A 15,944-nucleotide genomic window follows, 5' to 3' on the forward strand; every position below is an offset into this window, starting at 1 on the left:
ATTTTTTGTTGTTGTTGTTTGTTTGTTTGCTTGTTTTTGGTACTGGACATTGAAATTGGAGCCTTCACACTGAACCATAGTCTTTTATTTTATTTCTTAAATTTTGAAACAAGGTCCCACTATATTGCTGAATTGCCCAAACTGAGATTTAACTTGCAATCCTCCTGCCTGAGCATCCAGAGTGCTGAGATTACAGATTGCACCACCATACCCACCTGCCATGCAGTTCTTTGTCTTACCCCATTGCATTGGCTGGAACCTCCTGTGCCATGCTGAGTAGAAGCAGCAATGGCACATAGCTCAATTGAAGTGCATCAAGAGTAATTAATAATATTGCCCCAGCATAGGGTGGATTACCAGCACCCCCTTTCCATTGCCAAGTAACCCATCCCTATAGTCAGGGACACAAACAGCCCCAGTCCAATTCCCATGTTCCACTAGGACCCTTTCTGGCACCATTTCAGCACCAGTAGGGACACTCAAGAGGTGGGAGCCAATGCAAATTCCACAGGATGAATTTTTAAAGCATTGTGCACTAGATATTGAGGACTTAAAAAAGTAAAAGGAGCATGCGAAGGTATTACAGATGAAGCAACTGAAGAGCGGCCATTCCCAGAGCCAGGGAACAAAAGGAGGAGAGTTGAATGATTAATATTCAAAATCTATGGGGTCAGAGAATTGCAGCCCTACCTTTGAGAAATGGCATCCAGCCCAAGATGGCCAGTGTCTCAGATGGGAGACAAGGAGCTGGTTTTCCAAGTGCTGAGAAAACAAACTGGAATCAATGCTGTTCCCAGCAGAGAAAGTCCCTAGGCAACTGAGAGCAGAAAGAAGCAAAAGCCAGAACAAGAAACAAAGTTGGAAAGAGTAAGACCTTTCTCTTTCCAGTTTTACAGCCTCTTGCGGTGCCCCTCATTAGCAGATCCTTGCAGGGAGTGGCTGGCCATGCACAGGTGCCGTTTGCAGCGCCCTGGCCTCTCTGACTGACACCAGGTAAGAAAGGGAAGCTGCGAAGCTGGGAGACAAAAGTTTAGCAGACAGCACCAGTGCACATCAGATACCAGCACTGTGTCAACACTCAATGTCCTGAGTGTGGCTGTTGCATCTCGGTTATAAAGGAAGACTGCTGTCCTTAAGGTTGTCCCCTGACATAGATAAAGGCAAAATGCCAAAGCTAAAAACTGGCTCGAACCTGGTACTGCAAAAGATAGGTGGCTGACAGCATGGGTGTGGGAAACACTAACATGCAGTGGTATTTATGCTGTTCTAGTGACTCTTCCTAAAGTTTGGGATTTTTTTTTCCTAATATAAAATCTAGGAGAGTTGCTAAGTCTTGAGCACTTGGAGAACAAAAGTCAAAATATGCACTTGTCCTCTGTCTCTGTATTGGCAGCTGAGATCTCTCTGACAGCAGGGCAGTAGAAGGTGCAGTTTGCAAAGGGATTTTTCCCTTTTCAGACAAGCAGATATCACTGAATTCACTGTATATCATTGAGTGTGAGTCTGCATCTCCCTCATTGTCCTCTGCCAGGAACTGTGCATGCAGCTGCTGCTAAAAACCAGCCATCCTGTGTCCCAGGTGTGACACAGGGCTGGTAGAGAAGAGGTCTCTGTCTCGGCTCTCACTCACCTCTGTTCTCAGCACGGCTGGGTACCCACCATCCTGCTGCTGGGTGGAGCCAAGTTGGTGGCCTCTGGGCTCAGAAGAGACTCAAAGACTTTCACAGAAAGGACAAGATCCACCAGTAGCTTGGTACGTGCCTGACCCTCTATATTATGGGTGGAGTGCAGTAGTGCCTAAAGAAGTCCTGGAGTTTTGTCTCTGAGCCAGAAGTGCGGGTGAGGTCACTGCTTGGCCAGGCTCCACCTTGAGATCTCGTAATTTTTTCTGATTGCCAGGCCTGCCTGGAAAGCTGCAGGGAAGGTCCCAGCTTCTCTCGCAGTCCACATCTGGGCAGCATCCAAGACAAGTGGAGAAGGTCCCTAGAGAGGCTCTCTCCCTAGCAGCCCCATCCCAGACGGACACCACGTGACTCCTAGAGGCTGGCCAACGCCCGGCAGGAGCAGCCCACAGCTCTGGTGACTGGAGCCCACAGCCTGGCCAGCTCAGCTCCGCAGCCAGGGGCTGAGGCAAGCAGGACCCAGTGGTGAGTAGTACTGGTCAGGGCGGGCCTTAGGGTGAGCCCAGGAGCTTGGCTTTTCCTGGGTGGCCATGCTCTGCTGCTGATTGGGTGGGGGAGGGGCAGATCGGACAGCTGTGTGACACTGCTCAGAGGACAGACACTTGCCTGCCGATCCTCCACCGTCTGACCTGGGCTGTGTTTCTGCAGGAATAGCAGCTGAATAGCATCCCTTCCTCTGCTGGCCATCTTCCCTGTGCTCTGCTGTGTTCCATGCTGGGAGAGGGGCCTAAACCTGATTCCAAGGAGGATCAAAGAGACAGCCACACTGAAGCACTTGTCCTGGACAGTGTCATGGCCTCTGGGTCCTGACTGTCCAGGTTAGGGCTTCCAAAGCTCATCTGCCAACAGCAGAACCACACCCATGCCCCTGCTAACTCTTCTCGGTTTGCTGGCTATAGAACCAAGGCTGAGCTTCTTCCTCCTTCTATCTCTCCCTGCCTTCCCCTTGACAAGCTCCTCTACTCCTCCAGGCTTCTGTGACCCTAGGTGGGGACCCCACCTTCTGAGCCCCCTTCCCATTTGGGAAGATGGTCCCGTACAGAGCCCCCAGCAGCAAGGCCCTAGTGGATAGAGACCAGTGAGCCTGACTGAGCCACGCCCTCCCTGTCACCAGCCCCAACCCTATCCTTCTTCACTTCCTGACCTCTCCTCACCATTTGCTCACCCCTCCCCCATCCATTGCTTCTGTTTCAGGATTTTCCTGGGGCTCATGGGACTGTGTCCTCCTCAGCCAGCTGTAGGAGGTCTGTGGCAGTGCAGCCCCCTTTGGATGCTCGAGATAAGCAAGAAGCTAGCCTGGCAGAGGAGGGGTGCCAAGCCCCACATGGAGGTCACAGGACTGGGGAAGCCCACTCACTCTTTTGAGGCCTGAGCTTCCCTTAGTCCTGCAGGCCTTTCTGAGCTGGGTGGGCAGGGCTGCACAGCGGGGATAGAGACCCCTGACAGTGCCCTTAAGATATTCTTAAACTGAATTCTGCCTCTCCTTTGGCTGGAGTGTGGAAACCCCACTCAAACTTAGTAGCAGGGGAGCATCTGTCCTGGTTTCCTTCCCACTGTGACAGCAGGGATTCCCATAGCCCCAGTCAGGGTCTACTTACAGGCTGATAGCCCATGGTAGAGCTCCTCCAACAGCCAGGCCCTCCATGGTCTTCCTGATGGCCACACCCACCTTCCAGGGCCTCTAGTGCTGAGATAGAGCACCCCACCAGGAGTGGGTTGTTGTTATCCACCCAGGGCTTGACCCCACCCTGAGGACCCCTAAGGCTAGAAGATTAAGACTGGACCTGGGGTTGTACAGCTTCCTGGAATGAGCCAGGTTGCCTCTCCACCAGGAAGCCCATGACTCCTGTCATTTCACCCTGATCTAGTTATGACAATAGAGAGTCTGGAGAGGGAAAGGTGACCAGGACCCTGGCCACTGTGTGCAATATATGGCCAGCTTGAGCCCCGAGTCCCAACCTGACCCTGTCACATGCACTGTCACTGCCACTGCCACTCCCATCCTGGAGGAAGAGAGCAGGAGACTCAGTCTTGGCCTTGAGGTAAGAGCTAGCTTTGTACCCCCACCACTTCTCCCAGGTGACCAGAGGACGGGCCACCACCAAGGCAGGAGGGAGGCACCGAGTCTTCAGCCCTGACCACAGCCAGCCTCTGGGAGGCGACAAAGCCCTGTCCCATCTCCCCAACTGCAGGCATCAAGTACTTGGATGAGAACAGACAATCCTAAGTGGTAGGATAGGGACAGGCCACCACAGGTGATGGAATAGGAGAGGTCACCACAGGTGATGAGATAGGTCAGGTAGCCATATGGCACTGGATGAGACTGGTAATCACAGGTGCCCAGATGGGGACAGGTGACTGCATATGGACCTTAAACTGAGTTCCAGACAACCCTGTAAGGTTCAGTGTTTAGCTGTGTCCTGGGAAAGCCATGGTGATAAGCCAGGCTCCAGAAGATGGGGAAGCAGGGTTAATGGAGCCAAGACCCTTCAGCACACAGGGCCACAGGGAACCAACCACCTTGGGGCAAGGGCAGCAGGAGGCTAGAGCCACATCCAGCCCGGCCATTGGGCAGGTCCCTTTTCTCCTCTTCAGGACAGAGGGTAACAAGTGGGGAGGAAGGAGCCTCCCAAGATATGAGAGGCTTGGAGTTCTATCAAGGGGCAGTGAGGATATGAGAGGGAGAAGGGAATCTAGGGCTGTGACCATGGCCACGTAATAGCCAAGCTGGAGGACACAGAGCCCACTGGCCACAACCCCATTCAGAACATCAAAGAAAGTCCTGGATAAGTTAAGAGCTGGTTTCAGATGATGACAAGTTGTCCCTCTAGGGTCATTCCACTCACTGGGCACAGCTCTGCCTTTGATTTTCAAAGGAGTCCTGACTCAAGGATCAGCAGGAGCCACAGAGGTCTCAGCCCTCATTCCCACACTTGCGGGCAGTGTCTGCTTGGCCTGCTGGGACTTGCTTGGGAGCTTTGCATGCATTAGGATCTCAGGGAGCCTTCCACAGGGAGGGAAGGGCAGTCTGGTGGCTGGGGTGGAAATGGAAGAAGCTCCTGCAGTAGATTCCCCTTCCCATGCACCAACCCCTGTCTCCCCATCTCCTCAGAAGTGGGCAGGGTAAGGGCACAGGTTCCTGAATTCTAAACTCAGGTGTCACTGTCATTGCAGGGCTGCCAGAGACAGAAAGAGTTCAGCGAGCGCTCAGTCTCCCAGCCACCCATCGACTTCGCATTTGGCTGATGATGGAGCTGAATGAAGCCCCACAGGACATGGACTTCTCCAACAGCGTCCAGGAGGACGTGGCCTTCAACCTAGCCATCCTGTCCCTCACTGAGCTCCTCAGCCTGGGTGGACTGCTGGGCAATGGAGTGGTGCTTTGGCTGCTGAGCCGTAATGCCTACCAGAACCCCTTCTCCATCTACCTCCTGGATGTGGCCTGTGCGGACCTCATCTTCCTCAGCTGCCACATGGTGGCTGTTGTCTCCGACTTGCTGCCTGGCCATCTGGGCCTCCCAAGCTTCATCCAGACCAGCCTGACCACACTCAGGTTCCTCTGCTACATCGTAAGCCTGAGCCTGCTGGCGGCCATCAGTGTGGAACAGTGTCTGAGCACGTTCTTCCCAGACTGGTACCTATGCCGCCGCCCACGCCACCTGACCACCTGTGTGTGCGCCCTCATCTGGGCCCTCTGCCTGCTTCTGGACCTGCTGCTTACCGGTGCCTGCACCTTGTTCCTTGGGGAGTCCAGCAGCCGCCTGTGCTGGACACTGTGGGTGGTGCTGGCAGCCCTGCTGGCTGCACTGTGCTGTGCCATGTGCGTGTCCAGTCTGCTCCTCCTGCTGCGAATGGAGCACGGTCCTCAGCGGCACCAATCCCGGGGTTTCCCTGCCCTGGTCCTCCTGGCCGTCCTTCTCTTCCTCTTCTGCGGCCTGCCCTTTGGCATCTACTGGCTGTCCCGAAACCTCCGCTGGCACATCCCCCACTATTTCTACCACCTCAGCTTTCTCACAGCTGGCATACACAGCGCAGCCAAGCCCGTCATCTACTTCTGTTTGGGAAGTGCTCGTGGCTGGGGGCTGCGTGAGCCCCTCCGGCTGGTGCTGCAGCGGGCACTGGGGGATGAAACTGAGCTGGGGGCCAGGAGAGAAGCCTCCCACAGGGGCCTCATGGAGGTGACTGCCTAGGTCCTTCAAGTGCTGACCACAGCTCCAGCCTGGGGGTTCTGGAGAAGGTACCAGAGTGGGATCAGAAGACTTAGAAGGAGGACTTTGATGATGACTTTGGCCCACTCCTGTGCCTTTCCTCTCCTGTATACCAGGTCCACAGGAAGTTTCTGGAAAGGCCAGACTGGAGGCCAGGTCTCTGGAGAGCCTAGGAATGTGCTTTAGAGGAAACTTCTGGGTGCCTTCTCATGCTTCAAAACTTGTAAGAGCTTTGTTACACTCACATTCCTCTGGTACAGAGAGGAGACAGGGAAGGGTAAGGCAGGCAGGTTGTCAGCCAGGCAGTAGGCTCAGACCAACGAGCTCATCCTCCCTCTCTCTTCCTGCTAGCTGCAGGAACCTGCACTGCGTGGTCCACCTCAGTTCCCCTTGCCTCTCCCTCTCCTGCAGGCTACCAAGGTCCCAAACTGGGAGGCTGACTTAGGAAGCCCCTGATGGCTAAGCCACAGACAAGAACATCTGCCCAACCCCTAAACCACAGCCTGTGAGCTGAGTCTATCTGACTCCTGTTAGGGGCCAAGAGCAAAGCAGGCTCCTGGTCTAGAGTGCGAGGAGCAAGCAGGCCAAGTGAACCCCAATACAAGGCAAGGCAGGTTAACTCATCACTGCAGAATGCTACAGGGGCACAGTAGTCATAATACCTGGTGACAGGCCGTGCCCCCCTGGGTTCCTGTGAAGGGCTCTGAGTGTGGACCCTCAGTATACCATCTGTTCCAGTGCTGCCCAAAGCATAATGCCTCACACTAGCCATAGTGGCCAGCAGCATCCTTATGGCCATGTTACCAGTTTAAGTAGAAAAATGGTGACATCTCAGGACACAATGAGCTCTCAGAACAAGGCTTGGCAAGGATGGGGCACTTTAAGGTTCTGCCAACCTGGCTGCAGAGATTCCTTCTCATTTCCTTGCCAGGGAGGCATGGAGAGGCCCAGAGATAGGCTTTTAGAAGCTCATGGGGTTGCTGTTTAAGGCCATGACATGGGGACATTGGGTACGTTGCCAAAGGCTTCAGAAAAGCTGGCAGCCATTGAGGCTCCCTAGATCCCAAGGTGAAGCATGCTGAGTGGGCAGAGGGGCCACTGAGAACAGGAGGCTCCTCAGTCCCACCCACAGCTGGAACATCTGGAGTGATCCTGCCCACCGGCAGCCCCAACTTCCAGGACAGAGCCCAGCTGTTGGATGCCCCCCTGCCATGCCTCTGCCCAGCAGGTTTCCCCACAGCAGGTGGTGGAGCTGCCCTAGTGCAGAGAGAGGCCACAGAGTTGAATCCAGAGCCACCTACCTAGGAGTCTTTGCTCAGGGCATGGGGTAGCTAAGAGCGGGGATCAGAGCCCACCAGCCTGTGCTGACCCCAGCTTGCTGCCACCTCTATGTCACTGCAGGTCAATTACTCAGTCACCCTGTGTCTCTGCTTCTTCCTGTATGATTTTGTATGTGCAAAACAGTTTGAATTGTACCCAACATCTTGCAGGTCCCCATAGAATTTCATTATGTCACAACACTCCAGTCTGGTGTGAATCTTAACCTAGACTGAGGTGCCTGAGAAGGATCCCATTTGACTCCTGTAAGGACCTCCATGCCCTAAGAAGGAAGGTTGCTGGGTCTCAGCCATGATGGAGCTTGTCACTCTGAGTCTGAATCACAAAACCCCTATCCAGCATCCTGGAATCAGCATTTCCACCCTGCACACTCTATGCAGGCAGTGCTGGGCTGTGTGTTGGCCTCTGCCCCAGGGTGCATCCCTGGCAGGTCTGGGTTCAGGAATCCTGGGAGCTGGGTTCACCAAAAACCTGTTTTTCCTCCCAATGCAACCCAAGAGCCTGCATAGCCCTCTCTCTTCACCTCCAGGACAGTAGGGTCATTTTTTTTGGTAAACAGAAGCAGAAAGGAAAGTGGCCTGTCACAAATCCTACTGTTAGCTCTGGACATACACTTCTGTCAGACCCAGGAAGGACCAGGAGGAAAAACACAAATTGATCTCAGGTATTCATCTTGCCAGAATCCTTTTAGTAATGTAGGAAAGGGGTCCCATTTTACAGGTGAGTACCCCGAGATTCAGAGGGGTTTCAGTAATAGTCCATGACTATCTGGAACTTTTCAGTACCTGAAAAGTCAGTCCTGGGGCCCCTTGTCCACATTGCCCACCTTGCTGGACTGAGGTTGACTTACGTGCTCCCAACCCCATCTCCTCAGGCCCTTTTGCCTCATTTGAGGTACAGGTGTATCTGACACTCTAAGAACACACAGTCCCGGAGAGCCTATCCTGAGCATCAAAGGATTCTGAGGCAATTGTAAATGCTTCCCATCTGGCCTTGTGGAACCCATGCACCTTCGGTGGGGGAGGGTTATATGAAAAACTGCAGCCTCCTCCCAGTCTCCAGGGAAAGAGTCCACTTCCTCCACTCCACTGTGGGTGTAACAGCAGGCATGTGGCCTTATGGCCTAATTCTGTATAGAATTCACTCATTCCCCGTCCTGAGATCTGGCAGCCCGTGGGGCATTGGGACCAGGTAACCATCCTCCAGGTCCAAAGCTGAGACTCCAGGTCCTGGCCAGGCCAGATCAGTCTTGACCCCCAACCTGGCCTCCCAGGAGTGGCTCTCAGCTCATACCCAAAGCACTTCCTGTTTTGCCCCCAAAGCCAAAAGAGCCCCACCTAGGAACCCAGGCCAGTCCCCACCTCAGCCCTTACCCTGCATGACTCTGAGGCCAGCTGCTCCAAGGCAGCCCCTCCTGGGCTCTCAGACAAAGCCAGATCTGGGGTGGTTCAGTTCCCAAGAAGGACAAGGTCTGAGGGCCGGGCCAGTATCACCCTGGCCCACCTACCCACCTGGAGCTGCTCTGACAGGACGGGGTTCTTAGAAACAGGATGTCACTGCTGGGACAGCCAGACAGTCCAGTACACTCTGTAATCCTGGTCCCCTACTCAGGCTCTGCAGAGAGCACTGCTGGGGCTCCAAAGTCTGTGTTTGCAAGACAGGGAACAGGGCCTGGCAGCCAGTGGCCCAGGAAGGCACACCCTCCCCACCTCTGCCCTGCTGTGCTCAGATGCAAGTGTGAACGTTGTCCCACTACTGGTCCTGCTTTCACTGTGGAGGCCTTGCTCACTGCTCAGCTATTTCCTGACCATAGAAATTGGAAAATCCAATTTTAGGTGCCAGCCTAGGTCTTGTGTTGTCACCAGCAGTGTTACTCTTTCATCACCCTGGAGTGTTGTGGCCCAGACACAGGGTCCCACCTGGCCTACCCAGGCTTCAGGGAGGCCGTGCTTCTGGCCTGCGGACTGTGAGTGTCTCTGCTTGGCCTTCCTACTTTAGCATCATCCAGTGTATAACCTCTAGACTATGTCAGTTTCTATTAATTTAATGACAGTGTTTTTCCTTCAAGCCATGAGGTCACAGGAACAAAAGCCAGCTGGAGCTGAGCCTCCTTTGCATTGGACAGTGGCTCACAGGTGTAGCGTGCAAGATGTCACATTGCTCTTGGGTTAACCTGCAGCTTCAGGAGTCACAGATGGCTAGCAGGGGCCTGAGCCTGGAGAAGCCAAGACCCTCCGCTTCTGGGAGGAGGAGGAGAAGAAGGAGGAGGAGGAAAAAGCAGCCGGCTCTTATAGCCCCCCTCTTTGCACAGTGAGACCTCCACTCAGGAAGGAGGAAGCTGGAGAGAGCTGGCCTTGGGCCCAATTGTGTCTCAACAGCTCCTCCTCCGTGTGTCAGCTGAGTGTTTGTTTTCTTGGTGCTCTGGCCCTTGGGGCATCACTGACTTGAGGGATTGACACATGTGGAGAGCCAACTAGAGTAGTTAGCCACCTCCTGGTGCCCCTGAATCCCTTTATCAGAACTCTGGGCGTCCTAGTCCTATCCCGATTCCTCCTGAGCAGGAGCCAGATACAAGGGACAGCCCTCAGGCCTCACAGTCCAGAGACCACTCAAACAAGCCAATCCCAAGCCCTGACCCTCCTACCATTGCTTCCCATGAAAACTAAAATCCCTTCTCTAGCCCCTACCTGCCCACCTCTGACTCCTGACTGACTCCACCGCTTTCCCATCTCAACCTGCACATAAGTGCTTGGGAGTGACAGCTCTAGGCTTTGGGTCAACCTGAGTTCCAGTGGCCCAAGGACAGCTTGAAAGCACTCAGACTTGTGTGTGCTGACAGCAGGAGAGGGTGTCTGAGATGACATTACACCCAGGCAAACGTTGGGGGGTGGATTGTTGGGGCAACAGTACCTAGGTGTAGCCATTAAGAGGATGGCAGGTAAGATGGCCCTGGGCCACCTGAGGGCTGAGCATTTGAAAGTCAAGTGCAGTGGATCTGGGAGCCAGGTGGGGTGGCTCAGTCTAGAACTCCAGGCCATGCAGAATGTATGCACTACCTGACACTGACTGATGACTTGTGGTGAAGAAATGGTTTCCAAAGCCGAATTTCACTGGGAAATATTAGGGCAAACTGCACCTTTTTGGACATAATTCCTGCCAGGCTGAGCACAAGTGCTCTGTGTATTCCCAGTCAGGAATCACAAAACAAAAGTTCCCAAAGGATCCAAGGTCTTATCTAGAGAATTTGTAGTGACATTGTTTTGCAGAAGAAAATTTGGAAAAGCAACCATCAAGGGCTGGGACCCCTGGTCTGTGAAGTCAGACAAATAGTTGAGGGCTCCTCTGGAAGGGGTTGGGCCACCTCTACAGAATGTCCCCAGAAGTCCTGACTCATTGTGGGAAAAGCAGCTATTGTACCCAGATACTGAGCTGTCCTAAATTTCTCAGCCAATGAAAAGAAAATAAATAAGGCACAGAGAGGTTAGAGCATTTCCTCAAGACCACAGAGCCAGAAAGCTTCAGCCCAGGAGCCACTTCCAGGTCTGTACCTATAGTTCCTGGCTCATAAGCACCTCTGTAGCTCCCACAGGATTCTAAGAGCTGCCTTGCATCAGAGGAGAAGGCAGAAGTGTGGTCCAGCTCCAGCTAGACATAGTCTCCAGGCTGCTCCCTCCCCTGCACAACCCAAGTGCAGTGAGGTCAAGGGCTGTGGTGGATTAGCTAATGGTCAGCTTGGAACACCCCATGGCTCTGAGTCAGTATGGTGCTGGGTGGAGAAGGCCCACCTGAGGATTGCTGCCAACAGCATACAAGGAGAACTGGAGGGGAAGATGGCGCACTGTCAGTCCCCCGGAAAAGCTTGTTGCACTAGCTTTCCTTACATGAACTTGGCTGTTTTCATCATTAGAGGGGCTTGGGACCCCGCTGTTGCTGAGGATGGCTGCAGTTCTCTTTGAGGGAGCTCTGGTCCTTACATTGAGCATTGCTTTCTGGCTTCAGTCCAGATCACCCAGCCTGCTGGCACAAATCCTTCGCCCCATTGGCACAGACTTTCCTGCCTCCATCACTGACCTTTGGGCCTTCCCAGTGCAGATCCTTTATACAGACTTGAATGAGACATGGTCATGGCTCTAGGTCTCCAGTTGGATGTGTGGGGAGCATTGCTTTTGTATCTAGGTCTTCAGATGGATTCGTGCAGGACATTGCTGTGGGATCCAGAGCTTCAGCTGGATTCATTGGGTCTCTAGTGCATGGGCAAATCTCCCACACCCTTCTGTGTTTGACTCTTTGGGTGACTATTATAAAATAATCCTATAGGTTGTGTGTCCTGTATTAAATCCATTCCCTGTAAACACTGACTACAATGGGGGCCTGACAGGAGTGGATTCAACTTGACATGATTGCATTCGTCTTCAGCTGTAACCATCATGTTGGTCCTGAGTGACTTTAGTTGGGTTTCCTGCATATTTTCCCAGCAAACTATAACACACAAAACCCTAAGACTAATACACTGAGCTTTGCAACTGGATCCTTTACGGGGATGTGCCCAATTCTGTAACTTATCTTAAGATGGGGTACATTCCAGCCAGAATGTCCTGAACAATAACTATGCCCCTCTTTCTTACCCAAATTTCAGGCATCCAACTGGTCTTGCTGCCACTTAGCACCATGCTTCTGTCAGTAAGGCCCCAATAAATTTGATTCTGTGCAACCCTAGCTCCATCTGCTTCTCTTTCTTTGGTCTCATGGCACCTTGAACTTGGGTCTTATACACTAGGATGGGACTGTTCTGAAGCAGCTGACAAGCTAGCCGGGAGATCCAAGAAATGGATAAGGAGAAGGACGCATCTTCAGGGCAAGTCATGAGTCGATCACCTAACTCCCCATGGGAAGGGATGGTCATATGTTAAATGCTTGCACTGTACTGTGTTCAGTACCAGGAGCCCCTGAAATCACTGGGTTTGGAGCAGCTGTTTGCCAACTGCCTATTACCCCACTGCATCAGGAAATGCTGCATTGTGCCCCTGCACAGTGGAGGGAGGGCCATTGCTGTGAGTAGGTAGACGGAAAGAGATGTACCTCCCTCTCCATCTCTAACCCAGCTGAGGTTTGGGAAAGTCCCGGGGTTAGACACTTGGACTTGCAATTCTGTGGAATTGGAAGATCCAAATGAGATGCAGAGAACTGGAATCCTTGGGAGAAAGGAGGTAAAGAAAACCCTGAGATTGAAGTGGTAGAGAATGGATCCCCTGTCCATGCCTCTGACCTTTTTATTCCACCACTAACAATGCAAAGCAAAGGCACAGCAAACGCATGCAGTGGGACAAATTACTCACGTTTGTCCTGCTACAGAGCTGGTGGATACTGCAGAATCTGCTGAGAGTCTGCCTGGCTGATGAGATCCCAGGACATGGGAGAGCTGACATTTTTCTGGTGGTAAATGAAGCTGAGAGGATGAGTACTATTTCCTTTCACCCAGCCCAGATGCAGGGCCCGCATGCCAGCCAGATCCAAGGAAACCATTTCCTCATAGGTTGTATCATTTTAAACCTGAAGGATGCGGGGCCAACCGAAGGCATCTGCCAGGCCAGGAACCCCATGGAAGAGCACAAAGGAAGCCCAGAGAGTTCTGCCAGATTTGTGCATGTGACAGGTCACTTGCCCACAGGTGACTCAAGCACCTAAAGTCATTTGCATGGCTGGAATGAAAAACAAACTTAAGAAATGCCCTGGAGGGCTCTTCCCTCTCTCTCCTCAGGGTATGTGTGAGTGGGTGGAGCCACTGCTGATCTGGCCAGGACAAGGTACCACTTTCACAAAGCCTCACGGAAAGTGAAACAAATAAAAATAGGAGAGAAAAGAAACAGGATCCAGGGAGATAACTAGAAAGCAGGTGTGATGCGATTGGTTTTGCACAATATCCAGAGAAAGACAGGTGAATGCCTATGCATTTTGGATCACCTTGGGGTGGAACAGCAGGTATTCCCAAGCTCCTGCATGGCCAACTGCTCTAAGTGGACTCCCCCAAGACTAATCCACATAATTAGGGGTTAGACCAAGGATACCTCAGAATTAGGGCAATGGGGGTGGCCAGAGGCTTCATGTAGAACTCGGTCCACCAGTCCTAGGATAAGGGAAAGACCATTGCCCTGGTAAATCTGGTATTGACTATACACTGATCACAGTACTTGAGATTGTATGCTGGCACCCTGGTAAGTTACTGACAAGGATCAACAAATCAAAACAGGGATTATGGAATCTAAGAGTTGGGAGAGGACCCTTTATTCCATATTTGGTGCTGATCTGATCCTGAGAACATCATGGGGATGGATATTTCACTAAGAAAGACATTACAGACACTGGGTTCAGGCAGTAAAGTCAGTAGTGAAAAAGAAGCAACTTGCCATCCTGCTTGATAGAGAAGGGACTGCAGGGAAGGGGAAAGTCCCAGGCAGGGCAGGCAGCCAGGTGCACATGCGAGAATCAGAACATACAAGAATTAAGAGGAGTTGGGATTTTTCAATCAGTCCACAGTATCCTCCATAACCCTGTCTGACCAAGAATACAGCCAGATGGGACTTGAAGAATGACCTCTACAGGAAATTAAGTAAGGCGATCCCTCCTAGCCATGCTGCAGAGCTGACATGGCCCAGGTCCCAGGAGGAGAGTTCTCCTCCAAGCTCTGTGTATGTGGTTCTAGACTTGGCTTGTGCCTTCTCAGCCTTCCTTTAAAGCTGGACTCAGAGAATATCACATGGAAGGGAAGACAGAGAACACTCTTTGGGACACCTACATAGGCCTGCTATCTGTCACAGCAAAGTAGCTGGGGACAGCACTGATCTCATTCTCTACTGATATAACCTAGTCCCACTGCAATGACAGCATCATGCTAGTTGGTGAAGATGACACTCAGTGACAGGATATAATAGGATGATGGCACATTTGTCCATGCACAAGTGGGTGACAGTCTATGCAACAAAGCCCAAGGCCTTGGATATCTCTAAGTCTCTTCATGAGGGTCTGGTCGGGTAGGACCTATTTGATTCTAGGCACGATACAAGGATGAATTTGTACCTGCTCTCTCCCCACTACGAGGCAGGATGTACAGGATGCAGGGCTCCTGGCTCATTGGTGGCTTCCGCTCCTCATCTCTCTCAGGACCCATACCTGCCATGGCAGCTGATGGAGAAGGGATGATGGGGACACTCCCCAGCAGGAAGTGTGTGAGAAATCAAAGACTTGGCTAGCCAGAAGCAGGCTCTGGACACCTCTGCAGTTAGATATCACTGGCATAAGAGGTGGCCTGAGCTAGGCTCTTTGGTAAGAAGGACAAGATTAAAGGTATGTGGTTAGAGCTCTAGAAGGAGTTGTGAATAGATGCTTCCCATCAGATCTACAGCATGCAGTGACTTCTTCTGATGCAAACTGGTGCATCAGGAAACATGGGAAATGGCCTGTCCCACCATCTTCCATCTACACAACACAGATGCACCACAGTTGAGCTGTGGCTCGTGTCAGCCCATTACCTATGAAAATGTTTCAGACCTCAAATGCTCAATGCGAAGGCCATACTTGAAAAAGCCAGGTGTACAGACAGGATCAGCAGGGGACCCAAGCATCTGGATGGCTGCTACAATATCTGGCTTGAGAAGAGAGGAGATCTACTAGCAGCATGGCTAGTGGGGACCATGTCCACGAGTCAAGGCTACTGGTTGTCCATACTGAATACTTGGCAGTGTACTGGACTTCACATGGCAGATGCCACATAGCTACTGGAACAATGGTCTAGTGGCCCAATGCAAGCCTTTCCTAGAGAGAGACAGACAGAGAGAGAGACAGACAGACAGAGAGAGAGAGAGAGAGAGAGAGAGAGAGAGAGAGAGAGACAGAGAGAGAGAATGAAACTGCCATTACCAAAGGCCTTGAGGAATTTAAGGTGCCATAGGGGCACCTGCACTGCTTGATAGTAAACAATCAGGTACCCATTCCATAGCAAACACCACCCAGGATTGGGTTCAGACGTGCGAAGGCACTGTTACCTGCCGTGTAATGCAGGCAGTAGGTTTGGTGGAGAAGAACAGCTTATTAGAGCAGCAGATGTCAGTCCACTTAGGGAAGCCTGTCTTGGCTGGCCACATTGAAATCCAGAGGAGTCTTGAGAAACATAAACAACCACAGGGCTGGACAAGCCTTCCATTTATGAGGGCGGAGGGGTTTTACCTGCCCAGAGGCCATTGTGTCCCAGCTGTACAACAAGGAGACAAGCTCTGTAGCTGATGCACAGACAGAGAGCAGTGCTGTTACCACACCACAAGCATTAAACCCAGAGGAGGTAGGGGATTCAATGGCAGTTGGGGTCTTGTCCTGCTCCAGCCCTCCCAACTCACTCAGGGTTGATCCTGCTGGACTCTGAGCTCCATTCCTTGAGTCGGCTAAGGCAATCCGTCAGAGCCCTGGAGTTGGCCTCCTGGCCTGGCAGGAATTTCATCACTCCTTTTAGGAATTGCTCATGGACCCTGCTCTGGCACACAGCATATGCACCCTGCCCACCACCCAGTCCCCTGCCCTCCACCCCGACTGTCTTCCCAGATGGTGCAGATTTACCTTGACAAGTTCCCATCAAACTTTTGGAGTTTTGCCTGTAGGCCTGGGCTTCTACTGAGTCTGTGGTCTCCTTTATCGCTTGTAAAGCCAAGGTTCTTGTGTAGTAGACCCC

At 52.3% G+C, this 15,944-nt stretch overlaps 1 protein-coding gene across 1 annotated transcript; it reads left to right on the forward strand.

The window, feature by feature from the left end:
* Window positions 1-1,969: 1,969 nt before the first annotated feature.
* Mrgpre (MAS related GPR family member E) lies at window positions 1,970-11,944 on the forward strand. Its single transcript, XM_023564435.2, has 2 exons — window positions 1,970-2,147; window positions 4,857-11,944. The coding sequence occupies exon 2, from the start codon at window positions 4,928-4,930 to the stop codon at window positions 5,870-5,872; it is 945 nt and encodes a 314-aa protein (XP_023420203.1). The 5' UTR covers window positions 1,970-2,147; window positions 4,857-4,927; the 3' UTR covers window positions 5,873-11,944.
* Window positions 11,945-15,944: the final 4,000 nt, after the last annotated feature.

This window comes from Cavia porcellus, unplaced genomic scaffold (genome assembly GCF_034190915.1).
Source record: "Cavia porcellus strain 051 isolate PalLab524CR breed Dunkin Hartley unplaced genomic scaffold, mCavPor4.1 scaffold_17, whole genome shotgun sequence".
NCBI lineage: Eukaryota > Metazoa > Chordata > Mammalia > Rodentia > Caviidae > Cavia > Cavia porcellus.